This window comes from Phoxinus phoxinus, assembly GCF_949152265.1.
Source record: "Phoxinus phoxinus genome assembly, chromosome: 14".
NCBI classification, from domain to species: domain Eukaryota; kingdom Metazoa; phylum Chordata; class Actinopteri; order Cypriniformes; family Leuciscidae; genus Phoxinus; species Phoxinus phoxinus.
The window spans coordinates 1,815,147-1,832,674 of NC_136889.1; the positions used below are offsets into that span (position 1 = coordinate 1,815,147).

Genomic DNA, 17,528 nt, shown 5'->3' on the forward strand with positions numbered 1-17,528 from the left:
TATTTAAAAACCCTCTCAACCATGACATACACAACACCCTTGACACCAAGAACACACACAGTCTCCGGTACACACACACACACACACACACACACACACACGGGGGGCTCCTCTCGTACTGGTTAATGAGAGCAGCGAGCTGGTAATGCCGAGGTCACGGGGTCGAGTCCTGCTGTGCCGTAAGCTTGTGTCCTGGAGTGTGAGGACAGCGGGAGTGTGTGTGAAAAGTGTGTGTGTTTGAGCTCCTGCTGTGCCAAAGGAAACTCACTTGAGCGCACTTCTAACAAGAGAACTCAAGACGAGATCTGCAGCTTTGATGAACACACATCTCCAGTGTCTGCCGATATAATGGCTTATATTATATTAGCATTGAGCATATGATGAATGAGTGTGAGTCTATGCAATGAAACTAAGATATTCTATACTAGTTTGGTGAAGACCAAAGTTTAGCTTGCAAACATCTGCAATGCTAAATGTTTAATTTTTTTATTTTTTTTACTTATTGATTTATTTCCTCCAGTAGAGAATTCAAATCAAACTCATACTCTGGGTTATCTGAAGGTTAGTCTGAAAGAGCATCTGATGTACATTGCACACAACAATGGAGGAAATAGAAGAAGATTACGGTTTCAATCTACAAAAAATGTCATGCAACTTCCATGCAACATTTATTTCCAATCATCATGCCGGCAAATGGCACATAAAACAAAAACTACCAGTGATTGGTCGCTTCAATTGACCGTTCGCAAAGACCCGCCCCCCTTAGTTACTGTTGCTATGTCCTATATTTACTTGTTACTCTAATGTACTTCCAGGGATACAATGTTTTATACCATGCACATAAATATTCACAGTATAGATGAAAAGTCCCCGCATCTGAGTGTGCATCTGATGGACAGTGTAATATCCCATGAGGCCACGGGAGAGGATTTATGAATGACAGTGAAGCGACGCAACTAGGTCACATGACAATAACAACATGGTGGATATAGGACGTATACAATACCAACTTTAGCGACAGTGTTTAATTAAATCAATAACGTTTGAGAATGAAGTGAGGATGCGGCATGAAAATAATGTTTTATGCACTGCACACGGCGAGTCACTTCAGGAGGAGGAGGCGTGCATTAATGTTGCTAAACAGTCCCATAATGCACAGCGCCGCTGACTACGGCAGCTGGTTTAGCCCAAAAAATGCGCAGTTCTTTGGCAGTTGGGTCTGTTCGAGGTCGGATCACGTTCTCACCACAAACGAACCGCTCCAGAGTTCGCTTGAAACCGTACTGAGACATGCTTGTTTGGTCCGCTTTTGGTGCGCATCGAGTGCGATGCTGCATTCACACCTGCGCAAACCAACCGCACCACGGGACGGCAAACTCTAGTGCGATTCAACCCAACTAAAGCCTGTTTTATGCTTCTGCGTCAAATCGACGGCATACACCCGCAGACCCCTCTACGTCTCCGCGAACCCCTCTCCGATCCCTCCGCCGTAGCTCGACGTGCACCTCCCAAAAAATTGTAACTACACGTCGAGGCGACGCAGATCGCAAGGGCTGTGATTGGTCAGATTATACATCATTTCAGTAGTGTAGCTTTTCCGGTTTCCCCCTCCCGCTATACCGCCATTTTTAAAGTGACCACCTTAGTTCGCTGACGTCTTCTTTTTCTTCTGCGATAAAACATTTGCAAACAAAATCATTTGTTGTTCAACGTCGATTAGCTCTCTCTTTCGCGCGCCATTGTCAGAAATAAAAAAGCGGAACCGGCGCACGGAACCAAAACAAACTATCAAAGAGATTCGCGATCCACACCCCCCCCCCCCCCATTATTTTAAAGCCGCATCCTCGCTTCATTCTCAAATGTTATTGTTTGCCTAAAGTGGCGTAGACAAACTATATAATAAACTATGACCAGAGATACAATCAGCCACACAGTTGTCTCTCCATAGTTAAAAGCGGTGTCTTGTCTGCCGGATTTTCCTCTTCTTTGTTTACTTCCGTCAGTTCAGTTGGAATTAATTCTGTTAATTCTGACGGAATTTTTCCGCACATTAATTCTGACAATCGAAGTGCAGTTATGAAAATGCGTTCAAGACGCATCTGGCCAGCGAGTGATGTGGATGTTGTCACATGACTGCAGTTTGGTTCGTTTCATAAACTGATTCGGACCAGAGTAATCAGTGTGTGTGAAAAGGAACCAAAACGCCTAAAAAATGCTACGAAGTATAATTTTTCTCCCCAAATGAACCGCACTACAGATGTGAAAGCAGCCTAGAACAAACTGCAATGTGGAGCGAACTTTAAACTCAAAACACTGCCTATGTAAGATGATATGAGTAAACCTTTCCTGACTCCATGGAAAATCTATTTCCAGTTTGGACAAGTGGACTCAACCGTTGACTTCACTACCAATCCTTTATTTATGTCAGAATATATTCTCCATAATGCGCTCTTGAATCAGTGCAGAACATACAGATGCATTACTGCCCACACAACATGAGCTCAAAACCGCAGAGCAGCTCTGAAACAAGCAGCAAATAATGGACAAAAAGCTTTCCAGACACTTTCATCCATGCAGCAACACACATAATGACCAGCAGCATATCATGCAAACACCGACACATCCTCCATAACACATACAGTACACACTTTAATGATTGTCCATGTGTGTTGGCTTTCATTAGCAAACGTGCCTGTGCCTGGCGTCTGCTGTATGATGGAGAACAGGTTCTGGAGAGCTCGGCCCACGGGGTCGTTACACAGATCGAGATCGATTCGTGCGGGCGAGAAACACCATCGCTGAGGCACCAAAGGCCAAGAGATGAAAAACAAGCGCGCAACGCCGGCCCGGTCCTGCTCCTGCTCATTACTGTGCGTTTACACCCTCCACATCCAGTCAGACAGCGTTCACTCACACGGTGTCGGCCACTGCCGCTACATGCCAATATATTGACTGATGTGAAGGCCTGGGAAAGATGGAGTGATGCAAATGAAAGACTAGAGTCTTCAAGGAAGCCATGATGAAAGAATGCTAGAGACAGACAGAGAGAGAGAGAGAGAGAGAGAGAGAGAGAGAGAGAGAGAGAGAGAGAGAGAGAGAGAGAAAGTCATTATTGCGTGATATAAAGTCATTTTTGCGTGATATAAAGTCAGAATTGCGAGATATAAAGTCATTTTTGCGTGATATAAAGTCAGAATTGCTATAAAGTCAGAATTGCGTGATATAAAGTCATTATTGCGTGATATAAAGTCAGAATTATGTGATATAAAGTCAGAATTGCATTTTATAAAGTCAGAATTGCGAGATATAAAGTCAGAATTGCGAGATATAAAGTCAGAATTACGTTTTCTAAAGTCAGAATTGCATGATATAAAGTCAGAATTGCGTGATATAAAGTCAGAATTGCGTGATATAAAGTCAGAATTGCGAGATATAAAGTCAGAATTACGTTTTATAAAGTCAGAATTGCATGATATAAAGTCAGAATTGCGAGATATAAAGTCAGAATAGCGAGATATAAAGTCAGAATTACGTTTTATAAAGTCAGAATTGCATGATATAAAGTCATTATTGCGTGATATAAAGTCAGAATTACGTGATATAAAGTCAGAATTGCGTTTTATAAAGTCAGAATTGCGAGATATAAAGTCAGAATTGCGGGATATAAAGTCAGAATTACGTTTTATAAAGTCAGAATTGCATGATATAAAGTCAGAATTGCGAGATATAAAGTCAGAATTGCGAGATATAAAGTCAGAATTGCGTGATATAAAGTCAGAATTGCGTGATATAAAGTCAGAATTGCGTGATATAAAGTCAGAATTGCTATAAAGTCTGACTTTATATCTCGCAATTCTGACTTTATATCACGCAATTCTGACTTTATATCACGCAATTCTGACTTTATATCACGCAATTCTGACTTTATATCATGTAATTCTGACTTTATATCATGTAATTCTGACTTTATATCACGCAATTCTAAAGTCAGAATTGCGTGATATAAAGTCATTATTGCGTGATATAAAGTCAGAATTACATGATATAAAGTCAGAATTGCGTGATATAAAGTCAGAATTGCGAGATATAAAGTCATTATTGCGTGATATAGTCAGAATTGCGTGATATAAAGTCAGAATTGCGTGATATAAAGTCAGAATTACATGATATAAAGTCAGAATTACATGATATAAAGTCAGAATTGCGTGATATAAAGTCATTATTGCGTGATATAAAGTCAGAATTACGTGATATAAAGTCAGAATTGCGTTTTATAAAGTCAGAATTGCGAGATATAAAGTCAGAATTGCGAGATATAAAGTCAGAATTACGTTTTATAAAGTCAGAATTACATGATATAAAGTCAGAATTGCGAGATATAAAGTCAGAATTGCGTGATATAAAGTCAGAATTGCGTGATATAAAGTCAGAATTGCGTGATATAAAGTCAGAATTGCGTGATATAAAGTCAGAATTGCGTGATATAAAGTCAGAATTGCGTGATATAAAGTCAGAATTGCGTGATATAAAGTCATTATTGCGTGATATAGTCAGAATTGCGTGATATAAAGTCAGAATTGCGTGATATAAAGTCAGAATTGCGTGATATAAAGTCAGAATTGCGTGAAAAGTCAGTATTGTGAGATGTAAAATCGCAGATAAAAAACATAAAAAGTTGCAATAAAAAGTAGATTGCAATTATCTTTTAAAATGTTTTATTCTTGTGGTGGAAACAAGCGTTCGACTCTGAGGAGGCTGGGAATCACAGTTGTGTGATTGACTCTTCACAGAATTAAACTTTGCTGGATCCATCATGCTCATGTGCTTTTGTTCTGTCTGCACACCTACACACTCACACACCTACACACTCGCACACCTACACATTCACACACCTTACCATCAGTAAAACAGAGACTAAACGCTCAACTTCACATTGTAACAAACTTGGCTTGCAACTCAAATAAACCAGCAGTTACTTAAAGTTCAGGACACTCACAGAGCATGAATGAATAATGAAAAAACTGAGTCATTACTTGAAATCAGACAAAGATAGGCCTAAACAGGTTGACCAACAAAGTATATTGATAACTCAATAGTCAAATCAGAGAAATGAACACTTATCCAATAGTCCTTGATCAAATAGTCCATGTATTGTCCTTGTGCGTGAATCCTTAATCCTTGAGCCCAAAAAAGTGAATCAAAAATGTCCAGAAAAAATGGTAATAATCCTCCAAAAGTGATGAAAATAGCAAAAAACCCAAGTCTTCCTTTGAACCTCAATGGGTTATAAATCCATGAACCATTTCAATGGAGAAAGCTATCCATACTAGTCTGCCTGGTTCAAACAGGTTCACCTCACATGTCTCTCCTTCCCCTCTGGCTTGGCTTTTTCTCTAAACAAGGCCTTCCTTCCTGCAAGGAGCTCTCCTGTCAAAATAAAAGTCCATTTTGCCAACTACAGGATGTTTCTGCACCAAACATAAGAGTCTTACATACAAAAGATAGAGAACTAGAGGCCTGACCCCAATTAAATCATACCCATACTTATTTTACCGTACTTTATCCTCCTTCACATTTGTGAACTAAAGTATGTGTACTTCTCTTAGATATAGAGGTGTCACAGAGTCCCCCCCCCCTGACAGCGGCTACTGAGGGAGGCTTCCCCAGAAAGGTTTTAAATTAACAACATTCACTGTCTCTTCTTTGTCAGTTGGATGAATCCATCTGACTCTGTAATTCACTGGGCCAAGCTTCGTCGTCACCCTCGCTGGCCCTGACCATCGTGGGGCTAATTTAGAGGAGAAATAATCAGAAGCTTTAGAAACAGGATGGGCTCTCACCCAGACCAGGTCTCCCACATGAAATTGTGCTTCCCTCCGGTGAGTATTGTAGTACCTGGCTTGTCTAAGTTGTGCCTTCCTCATTGATTGTTTGACTTCTTCAGCGAGTTGATGCTGTCTTTCTATTATGGAGTATGACGATTGAGAGGGGTTTGGCGAATAGTGAACTAGTCTCTCAAGAGGTCCTTGAAGTTGTCTTCCCAGAGTGAGCTCCGCAGGAGTCCTATTGGTAGTTTCATGTTTGGCATTATTTATTGCAAATCGAAACTCTGTAAGCCACATGTCCCACTCTCTGTGGTTCTCTCCCACATAAGAAGCCATCATGGTTTTCAAGTTCCTGTTAACTCTCTCAGTGAGGTTGGTCTGTGGGTGGTAACTGGTAGTTAATTTTTGAGTTACTCCCCAGTTTCTGCACAAATCAACCAGGAGCTGGCTTAGGAATTGTGGGCCTCGATCTGAAAGGATGTACTTCGGGACCCCCCACCTATTGAAGATATCGTCCTTCAAGATTTGACAGATGCGTGGTGTCTTACTGTCTCTCAATGGGAAAAGCTCAACCCATTTAGTAAAGTAGTCCACCACCACAAAAAGAAAGACATTTCCCTTCTTACTTTTAGGGAATGGTCCCATAAGGTCAACGCCAAGCATATGACCAGGCTCGTTCACCTCAGTTGATTGTAGGAAGCCCAAAGGTTTTGAATTGGAAGGCTTGTACTGCTGACACACAATACACTCTTTAACATGTTGCCACACATTCTTTCTGACTTCGGGCCACCATGCCACCTCCAAGATTTTCAAAAGGGTCTTCATCTTGCCGAGATGAGCTCCTAAAGGATTGTTGTGAAAGTAGTCGATGAAAGTGAGGACAAGGGACTTTGGCACCACCAGCTGGTATTTGGCACCACCAGCGTAAGGTATAACTCTGTATAACACGCCCTGTTGGATATCCCATCTTATCCGATCACTTTGTTCATTCTTCACTTCTACTTTACCCATCAATTCCTTTACCTGCTCGTCTCGGTCTTGAGCTTCTTCTATCTCAGCCAGAGAGGATGGCAACTCAAAGTTCCACGAGAAAGTCCTCTTTGCTACACATGCAGCCACAATTGCTTGATCTTGAATGGACCTAGACAGAGCATCAGGTACCACGTTCATCCTACCTTTTCTGTACTGAACTTGGAATTGGAATCGTTGTAGCCTCAGTATCCATCTGGTTAGTCTGGATGTTGTCTTTGGCGCATTAAAGGCCCACGACAATGCTGCATGGTCAGTGTATACCACAAAGGGTACCCCCTCCAGGTAGTGGTGCCATTTTTCCACTGCCCATACAACAGCTAGGCACTCTTTTTCCGAGGTTGAATAGTTTAGTTCTGCTCCCCTTAGACTTCTTGAGGCATAAGCGATAACAAATTCTTCGTTATCAAACCTTTGCGTGAGTACTGCTCCAAGTCCGATGGCACTGGCATCGGTTTGTACTTGAAATGGATGAAGAAAATTTGGCTGGGCCAGCACAGGGGCTTGTTGCAGGGCTACTTTCAGACTCTCCACACTCTGCTGACATTCTTTGGTCCAAGCCCACGAAACGTTTTTTCGCTGCAAATGATACAAGGGGGCAGCAAGCTCAGCAAAATGAGAAATGAACTTGTGGTACCATCCCATCAGGCCTAAGAACCTCTGCAAGGAAAGAAGATCATGAGGTATGGGATAGTTGGAAATTGCAGCTGTCTTTTCCGGATCCACTTCCACCCCTTTTCCTGAGACTACATGGCCCAAGAATTTTAGCTCAGTCTTGAGAAAATGGCATTTCTTCAGATTCAGGGTCAAGTTGGCCTTTTGGAGTCTACAAAAGACCGCTTCAAGATCCTGAAGATGCTGCTGTTTAGATGGAGAGTATACAATAATATCATAGATGTATACAAAACAGATGCTGCCTCTCAACCCCTCTAATACCCTCTCCATGAGACGTTGGAAAGAAGCTCCTGCATTTTTCAGACCAAACGGCATTGTCAAAAATTGGTATAAGCCAAAGGGGGTGATGAAAGCAGTCTTTTCCTGGCTACTCTTCTCCATCTCCACCTGCCAGTACCCTGATTTCAAATCCAGCGTGCTGAAATATTTTGCTCCATGCATGGATTCTAGAATATCATGGATGAGGGGCATAGGATAAGCATCTTGAGGCGTTTTAGCATTTAAACGCCTATAATCAACACAGAACCGTAAGCTTTGATCAGGTTTAGGCACAAGTACCACTGGGGATGCCCAAGGAGATTGCGAGGGTTCAATGATGCCGTCCTGGAGCATCTTTCCAATCTCTTCCAGAATTATATCCTTCTTTAAGGGTGATACTCGATAGGCCTTGCACCTAACTGGGAGGTCATCTGTGGTTATGATCTGGTGGGTGGTTAGGTTTGTCCTCCCCAACTTGTTGGAACAGACCGAAGGCCATGCATGCAGCAGCTGTTGTATTACCTGAGGATACCCCTGAATCAGATCATCCTTCAATGAAGATTCCACAACAGTTACTGACTCATGTACTCCAGACTCAAGGGGCAGTGCCATAAATACATTGATAACCTGTTCCTCCTGCTGGCTCCATAATTGTTCCCCAAGGGGCTGGCAGAGAAAAGGAAACACAGTCATCCGTCCATTGATACACAGTTCATAACTATGTTCTCCCACATGTAAACGTACTCCAGTTTGACGCAAAAAATCCAGGCCTAATATAAGGGGAAAAGCAAGCTGTTGGTCTGCCATCACATAAGTGTCAACTGTCCACCTCATTCCATGCCACTCGTAGGTAATATGGACTCGGCCTTCTGAGGTTTGGGCCTTCCCATCAGCTAGCATGAAAGTCCTGTTGAAGTGTTTCCTCAGTGGCTCACCTGGCTTAGCCAACACTTCCCACAGCTGTCTCTGCATTAAAGTGAATGTGGAGCCAGTGTCTAGGATAGCTTCCACTTGCTTGCCCCGAATACCCAAAACTGCTCGAAGCAACGGAGGGGTGGTAGCCTGCACTAAAGCTAGATGTTGAGTTGGTCCAGACAGGGGTTTAGAGACATTGACCTGACGGGCTGTTGGATTCTTCTTCCCTTTTTCATTGGCTTTCATCTGATTTATTTTGGCCCAATAGTCTCTTTTGGAATTGAGGTCTCTTTCCACCAATGACCCAACCTTGACCAATTGCTCCACTGTATGGACAGCACCCCTTAGGCTTCCTGCCAGAGAAGGGTTACAGTTATTTAGGATTCTTCTCACCACTTCTTCCTCAGGAAGGTCAGTCTTCCACTTTAAGCATAGTGCTCTATAGTCATAAGCAAAATCTCTAATGCATTGATCGGGACCTTGGATCATAGCTTTAAGTTGTTCCTCTACCTCAGTGAGATAGTCAGTGGGAAGGAATGCTCCCAGGAAGGCTCTTTTAAACTCGTCCCAGTTATGGATCTGGTTTCTTTCTGCCAGCCACCAACTCCTGGCAGGTCCAGAGAGAACAGCATTTAGGGTGGCTACAAGTTCAATGTCAGACAAGTGTCTAAGTGTCAAAAAATTTTCACATCGCTCCACAAACTCCACTACATCACTGGTTTCTCTGGTTTCTCCAAAACTGGGGAATTCTAAATGAATTGGGGGTTTAGGGTAGGAAGTAGTTGGTATAGTTGAATGCATTCTCTCACTGTCTGAAGTGGCAGCCCCAAAGGAAAAACGGGTCATTGGAGTGCTGGTTTTCCTGATACGGTCAATTTCCTTTCGCCACTTCTCATCCCTTCTTTGAAGACAGTCTATAACTCCATTCTCTAACTTAACCAAAGATCTATGCATGAAATTTTCAATGTCATCGAACCGTTGATTCACCACATCTCTGAATACAGCTTCACGATTTACTGCACTCTCACTGGATGCTCGAAGACCATCTTTCAATGTGTTAATTTCAGCATGTAATTCTTGGACTGATTGAGAGAGGTTTGATATTCCTAAATCTGTTCTTTCAATCTCATTTCTTACCGGTTTTAAAACCTCATCACCGGTTTGGGCCTCATCATCACTCTCTTCAGCTTGGCTGTCAATATACATTTCACCTAACAGTGAGCTTATTTCTCCTATGGATCCAGGATTCCTGTATTTATTTCCAGGTGGAGCAGGATTGAAAGGAAGGGACTCTGACACACCCACATCATCTACTGGAATTAACTCTGCCTCTGAATTAGATTTAACAGTTTCCATTGTAAGTATCCAACACTGTTTGACCAAAATGATAGATAACAACTCAAATAACACAGTAAAATCAATTAATTTCAACACCACCATTCACATGAGTTCCCCGTACGGGCCACCATCTGTAACAAACTTGGCTTGCAACTCAAATAAACCAGCAGTTACTTAAAGTTCAGGACACTCACAGAGCATGAATGAATAATGAAAAAACTGAGTCATTACTTGAAATCAGACAAAGATAGGCCTAAACAGGTTGACCAACAAAGTATATTGATAACTCAATAGTCAAATCAGAGAAATGAACACTTATCCAATAGTCCTTGATCAAATAGTCCATGTATTGTCCTTGTGCGTGAATCCTTAATCCTTGAGCCCAAAAAAGTGAATCAAAAATGTCCAGAAAAAATGGTAATAATCCTCCAAAAGTGATGAAAATAGCAAAAAACCCAAGTCTTCCTTTGAACCTCAATGGGTTATAAATCCATGAACCATTTCAATGGAGAAAGCTATCCATACTAGTCTGCCTGGTTCAAACAGGTTCACCTCACATGTCTCTCCTTCCCCTCTGGCTTGGCTTTTTCTCTAAACAAGGCCTTCCTTCCTGCAAGGAGCTCTCCTGTCAAAATAAAAGTCCATTTTGCCAACTACAGGATGTTTCTGCACCAAACATAAGAGTCTTACATACAAAAGATAGAGAACTAGAGGCCTGACCCCAATTAAATCATACCCATACTTATTTTACCGTACTTTATCCTCCTTCACATTTGTGAACTAAAGTATGTGTACTTCTCTTAGATATAGAGGTGTCACAACATCAGTGGCATGAAAAGCCAAACTTAAATTTGATTCATGCACAGAATGTGGATCAAACTGATTAAAAAGCACTGTTACTGATAGACCTATGAGATCACAAGATTTTTCTTTTATGCCAAAAATCATTAGGATATTAAGTAAAGATCATGTTCCTTGAAGATATTTAGTAAATTTCCTACCGTAAATATATAAAACATGTATTTTTGTGAGTAAATGCAGCACAATCGTGAACATAAATGCACAACTTTAAAGGAGATTTTCTCAATGTTTCGATTTTTTTGCTCCTCAGATTCCAGATTTTCAATAGTTGTATTTCGACCAAATATTGTCCTATCCTAACAAACCACACATCAATGGAGAGATTATTTATTCAGCTTTCATGTGATGTATAAATCTCAATGTCCAAAAGTTGACCCATGCAACTGGTTTTGTGGTCCAGGGTCACATATAATTTAAACATCTCTGATTTACTGATGCATTCATATGCATAATGCTCATGTCAGCAAATGCACACTTTAAATAGAAAACTTTGATGCAACTAAATGATTAAATATATTAAAGACTAAAATTCAAACATGATATTTGTAGGGTTTTTGTAGCTCATCTTATCCTGCTGTTTTCTGCTCTCTCATTATTCTCAAGAATGTGTTTGCATTGCACGCGTTTTTCTCTCCTGGCAATAAGACAATCAAGTCTCTGTTTCCCATTAAAATATCATATTTGCCAGTGAAATACAGAAGAGATTTTAATCTGAGCTCTCGGTTACGGTTCACCTCACCTCGTCAGTCCCGGGTGTTTTTCTCTTTCATCATAATTGATTTTTTAATGTTGCCGATCACAAAATGTGAGTTTGCAGAAATGTCACATCTGAAACAAAGTGTAATCTTGCAGTGTTTTTCTGTTGATTAATGTTCAAAGAATCACGGCGTAACAACACATCAGCTGTAATCATCAGGAGAAGCATGAGCGACGTCTCGCGCATCCAAAAGCTCTTAAACCTCCGGTGTTTGTCAGTCTAATTCTGGCTCTGAACACAGAAAGTTTAGCAGTTCTGGCAGCGTCTCAAGATTTGCCTCGGAGAAGCTCAAGGTGAATCTGTTGGGTTTATGTTCAAGTATCAAATAAATATTTAAAGCACAACATGACTGAAGTTTAGCTTGACAACTGATAAAAAGCCTCTAACCTTCAGAACACAAATTGCAAGACAAAAACAAAGGCTGTCTAGTGATTTGTATGACTAATCAAGTGAAGCTCACTGCAGAGCTCCTCCTCTCTGGACATAATGGGCGGAGCTTGACCTAGTCCAGCTCCGCCTCTAAAATCCTAATGGGCAGAGTTAACGTTTAGAGATGGGGTTATGACAATCATCCAAAACACCCTAAAAAAAGCACCTAGCAACACCCTGTTAACTACCCAGAACACCCTAGTAATGACTTAGCAACATCCTGTAAACCATCCAAAAAACCCTAGGAACCCCTTAACAACACCCTGGTAACCACCCAGAACACTCCAGCAACCATCTACTGTACCAATGCCCTGGTGACCACCCAGAAAACCTTAGTAACTACTTATCAACAATATTCTGGTAACTGCCCAAAACACCTTAGTAACGACTTAGCAATGCCCTGGTAACCATCTAGAACACTCTAGCAGCCGCTTAGCAACATCCTGGCAACCATCCAAAACACCCTAGAAACTATTTAGCAACTCCCCAGAAACCACCCAGAACACTCTAGTAACCGCTTAACAACATCCTGACAATCATTCAAAACACCCTAAAAAAAAGCACCTAGCAACACCCTGTTAACTACCCAGAACACCCTAGTAACGACTCCGCAACATCCTGTAAACCATCCGAAACCCCCTAGGAACCACTTATCAACACCCTGGTAACCACCCAGAACACTCCAGCAACCATCTACTGTACCAATGCCCTGGTGACCACCCAGAAAACCTTACTTATCAACAATACCCTGGTAACTACCCAAAACACCCTAGTAACGACTTAGCAATGCCCTGGTAACCATCTAGAACACTAGCAACCGCTTAGCAACATCCTGGCAACCATCCAAAACATCCTAGAAACCACTAAACAACACCCTGGTAACCACTTAGAACACTCTAGCAAACATATTGCAACATCCTGGCAACCACTTTAAACACCCTAGAAACAACTTAGCAACGCCCTGGTAACAAATCAACCACGTAGCAACATCCTGGAAAACACAAAAAAAAAAAAACTAGAAACAGCCTAGCAATTCCCTAGTAATCACCCAGTACACTCTAGTAACCACTTAACAAACACCCTGGTAACCACTTATTATACTTATTATACAACTGTTTAGCAATCCTGGCAACCTTATAAAACACACTAGCAACTAGCAATTCCCTGGTAACCACGCAGAAAACCCTAGTAACAACTTAGCAACATCCTGGCAACCACCAAAAACACCATAGAAACCACCTAGCAATGCCCTGGTAACCTAGAACACTGGTTAGCAGCATCCTGGCAACCAACCAAAATGTACAGGAACCCACTAAACAACACCCTGGTAACCACTTAGAACACCGAAGCAACTGTTTAGCAACATCCTGGCAAACACCCGAAAAAAAAACCTAGAAACCACCTAGCATTTCCCCGGTAACCAACCCTAGTAACTGTTTAGCAACATCCTGACAACCACCCAAAAAAAATCTAGAAACCACCTAGCATTTCCCCGGTAACCACCTAGAACACCCTAATAACTGCTTTGTATTATCCTGGCAACCTTCTAAAACAGCCTAGAAACCACATAGCATTTCCCCGGTAACCACACAGAACACCCTATTAAATGCTTAGCAACATCTTTGCAACCTTTCAAAACACTATAAAAAAAACACTTAGCAACACCCTGGTAACCACCCAGAACACACTTTGCACAGTGAAAGTCTCTTTTTGCCTGAGATCAAATTTCTAAAAGCAAATAGTCCATTATAATGGTCACAACACCCCAGTTCTGACATAAAAGGTTATTTTGATGTTTGTTGTGAGCAACAATCATAAAAGACAACAAACACGGCATAGTGTAAAGCTGAAGCAGTTAATGTGTGTGTTAATTGGGACAGTTCATTGCGAATCCATCCATCTGAGTATGTTCAACCCCCTTCTGTTCGGTCCATGCTGTGCTGCAAGTGGGCCAGAGATTAAAATAACTCAAGAACACTGTGCAATAATATTCTCAGTGGCCTGTTTAAATCACAACCATCACAATCGGCAGGGTTACGATGTTATCTTTAGCAATGCTTACGTACAGTGTGTGTTTACTTACTGTAAAGATCTTATTGTGGTTATCCAATGTCGTCCGTCTCTGGCAGGCATATGGAGACACAGAAGACTCCGGTTTGGCTGACGGATGTGCACAAGACCTGTGATCCACAGCAGGATTCTGCTCATAAACAGAGAAAGAGACACTCAGAAATCAATCGACATTAGACCAAATATACCGGTAAACATCTTGCAATCTGAGAAAACCATTTCACAAAGCCTCTCAATATAAAATGTCTAAACTCGCTCTGTCATACTTTTATTAATGGTGTCTGCTAAAACAATTGATTGTTCTGAAAAAAAAAGACTTAGAATGAAGGAGGGACCCTAGCAACCACACAAAAGAGCACAGCAATTGCATAGCAACACCTTAGCAACCACACAAAATACCCTAGCAACCACATCACATTTTAGCAACCACCTAGAATACCCCCAGCAACTTACAACAGAGGGATGCTAGCAACAACCACCCAGAACAACATAGCTAGCAAATGCATAGCAACACCCTAGCAACCAAACAGCATCCTAGCAACCCCCTAGAATAGCCAATAAACTTACGATGAAGGAGGGACCCTAGCAACCAGCCAGAAGAACCTAGCAATTGCATAGCAACAATCTAGCAACCACCCAAAATACACTAGCAACCACATAGCATCCTAGCAACCATCTAGAATACCCCAGCAACTTACAATGAAGAAGGAACCCTAGCAACTACCCAAAATACCCAAGCAACCACATAGAATCCTAGAAACCACCTAGAATACCCCAGCAACTGTGTAACAATGCCCTAGAAACCACCCAGAATTCCCTCAGCAACTGTGTAACAATGCCCTAGTAACCACCCAGAAAACCACAGTAAACGCTTAGAAACATTCTGGCAACCTTCCAAAACACCACAGAAACCACCAAGCAACACCCTGGTAACCAATAATGTAGACAGCAACACCATAGCAATGACCCAAAATACCCTAGCAACCACATCACATTTTAGCAACCACCTAGAATACCCCAACAACTGTTTAACGATGCCCTAGTAACCACCCAGAACACCTTAGAAACTGCATAGCAACCACCCAGAACACCTTAGAAACTGCATAGCAACCACCCAGAATACCCTAGCAACTGTGTAACAATACCCTTGTAACCACCCAGAACACCCTAAACATGACATATAATACACAAGCAACCAACCAAAACACACCAGCTAACGCCCTAAAAACACCCTAGTAACCACTCAATATACAGTACCCTAGCAACCACCTACAACATCTTCACATCATGGTGAAATCTTTTGCAGGGGTAAACGGTCACATTATCTTCAGAACCTGTGAAAGTCTCGTTATGCCTGACATTAGCTCAACAACGCTGGAGCGTTTATCTCATCACACAGGAGTCAGGGGAACAGCGAGATAACGCCCGTCATCTAGAAGACAGGACGCATCAGAATCAATTACAGCTTTATGATTTACAATTACGGCCATAAAGGACGCAGTAGGTCCAGTTTATCCCAGATAAATTGCTATTTCATTTAGACCTTGAAATATTCAACTCTCTCCCGGTTTCAAAAGGATTACAGCTGTAATGTCAGCGCTCCCGGGAATAATTGCTCAAAGCGATGGAAGTCTGTACCCGTGAAAATTACCTGCGCAATCATCTCGGCACATTGTGATAATGGCCGATTCAGAGATGCAGGGGAAGTGAATGCTAACATGCTGTTCTGACCGGGAGCTATTTTAGAGGCGTCGTGTATCTGAATGAAAAGAGGCCTGATATCTCCTCTCCCCTCGAGCAAAAACATCAAGCGCTCTGAAGTGAGAAAAATCACTGCCATTTATTTGCCGTCAGGGGCGTCACCTCCTTCACAAGCATGAAAAGCCGGAATATAATGCCTGTATTATATATCTATTTCAGGGCAAATAAGAAACTGGCCTCTTTTTTTCCATTAAGTTATGATAGTTAAAGGCACTTTTTGAAATTAATTTCCCTTCCCATGACAGGAGACCTCGCTGCGGGTGTCTGACTTCAGATGCCTTTTCACTTCCACTCAGAAAGGGTAAAAAAAAAAAAACATTAATTTCTAATGTCTAAAAAAATTACAATTCAAACCACCCTTATGAAAATTACGCTTTTTCTCAGATGTTTCATATGTCTATAATAGAGAAATAACATTCACTCTCATGCTTCAAATGAATAGTTCAGGCATGAAACTCTATTGACGTTCGGATTGGTTTGTCAAACGAAATGTTCCCAGCCAATCGAAGTCAAGTATTCTTTATAATGTCCCTATATATTGTCGACACATCAAACAAATGCATTATCAAAATGGCTGAAAAGCTCAAATCGAATTTCTTTTTATTATAATTATAATTCGAATTATATTAGAATTTTAAAGGCAATACTTATATTGTAGGAAAAAAATGAATATATTGTCTCCTATGCCCACAAGAGGGCGCAGGCGAGTGCAATAAGCAAATATAAACCCAATCAAGCATGCATCTTTTATTGAAATTAAATGACTTTGAAACCATTGTTCTTAATTAATTTCCTTAATGTGCATGCAAGGAAAATTAGGTAACAAAAGTGCATAAAACTGTGTAAGTGTAAAACACAGAGGGTCTCATTCATGAAACATTGTAAATATACGAGTAAATATGTGAGTGATCTGCGCGTAAAGAGACCTTCCCGAAAACTCGTCTCCTGATTCACACATATTTAGTAAACGTCAGATGTGATAGTGAAATGTGTGTGTGTGTTAATGAATTCCAATCAGTCGTAAATGGGACTCGCGTGCACGCTCATTCTCAATTACCATAAATCCCGCCCATTAAATCCGACTGACAACCATATATGGGCATCATATTATGACATCAAACGAAGGATTTCAACATGTCTTCTCAAAAGCGAATGAAAAAGAAAAATTTCTCAGATGCAGAAATTGAAGTTTTATATCAGAAATTAATTCAAAACGCCACATTTTATTTTCAAGCGTCGTCTATAGTGGCGTATCAGGTCCTAAAAAAAGGAAGTTTGGCAGATATTACAGACGCAGTTACTGGAGTTTCATCTGTTAATCGAACAGTCCCAGAAGTGAAGAGAAAATGGTTCGACAAGAAGCTCGACTGCAAAAAAAACGAGTTAGTTCACTTCAAAAAAATAAAGCCAGCCCTATTGAAAGCAATTAATTATTTGATTAAAGTGTTCTGTGTGCAGATGTTATTACTGGCTCTCATAATAAAAGTAAAAAGAAAAACCGGATGTAATTACTATATATCATATTTTTTCAAAATGCTGTGTAAATATGTACCCGATTAAGGTGAATTAAAATGCAGCCTTATTAATGAGCAAAACGTTCGGATGTTAGA

The 17,528-nt window shown here is 41.1% G+C and overlaps 1 protein-coding gene across 1 annotated transcript in view; it reads right to left on the bottom strand.

Moving 5' to 3' along the window:
- dntt (deoxynucleotidyltransferase, terminal) overlaps positions 1-17,528 on the bottom strand; it is a gene marked incomplete at its 5' end in the record, with an annotated part of 138,477 nt that overhangs the window by 109,896 nt on the left and 11,053 nt on the right. Inside the window, one exon of the mRNA XM_079636113.1 lies at positions 14,171-14,287. Coding sequence (XP_079492239.1) covers positions 14,171-14,287 — 117 coding nt within the window. The remainder of the gene's footprint in view (positions 1-14,170; positions 14,288-17,528) is intronic.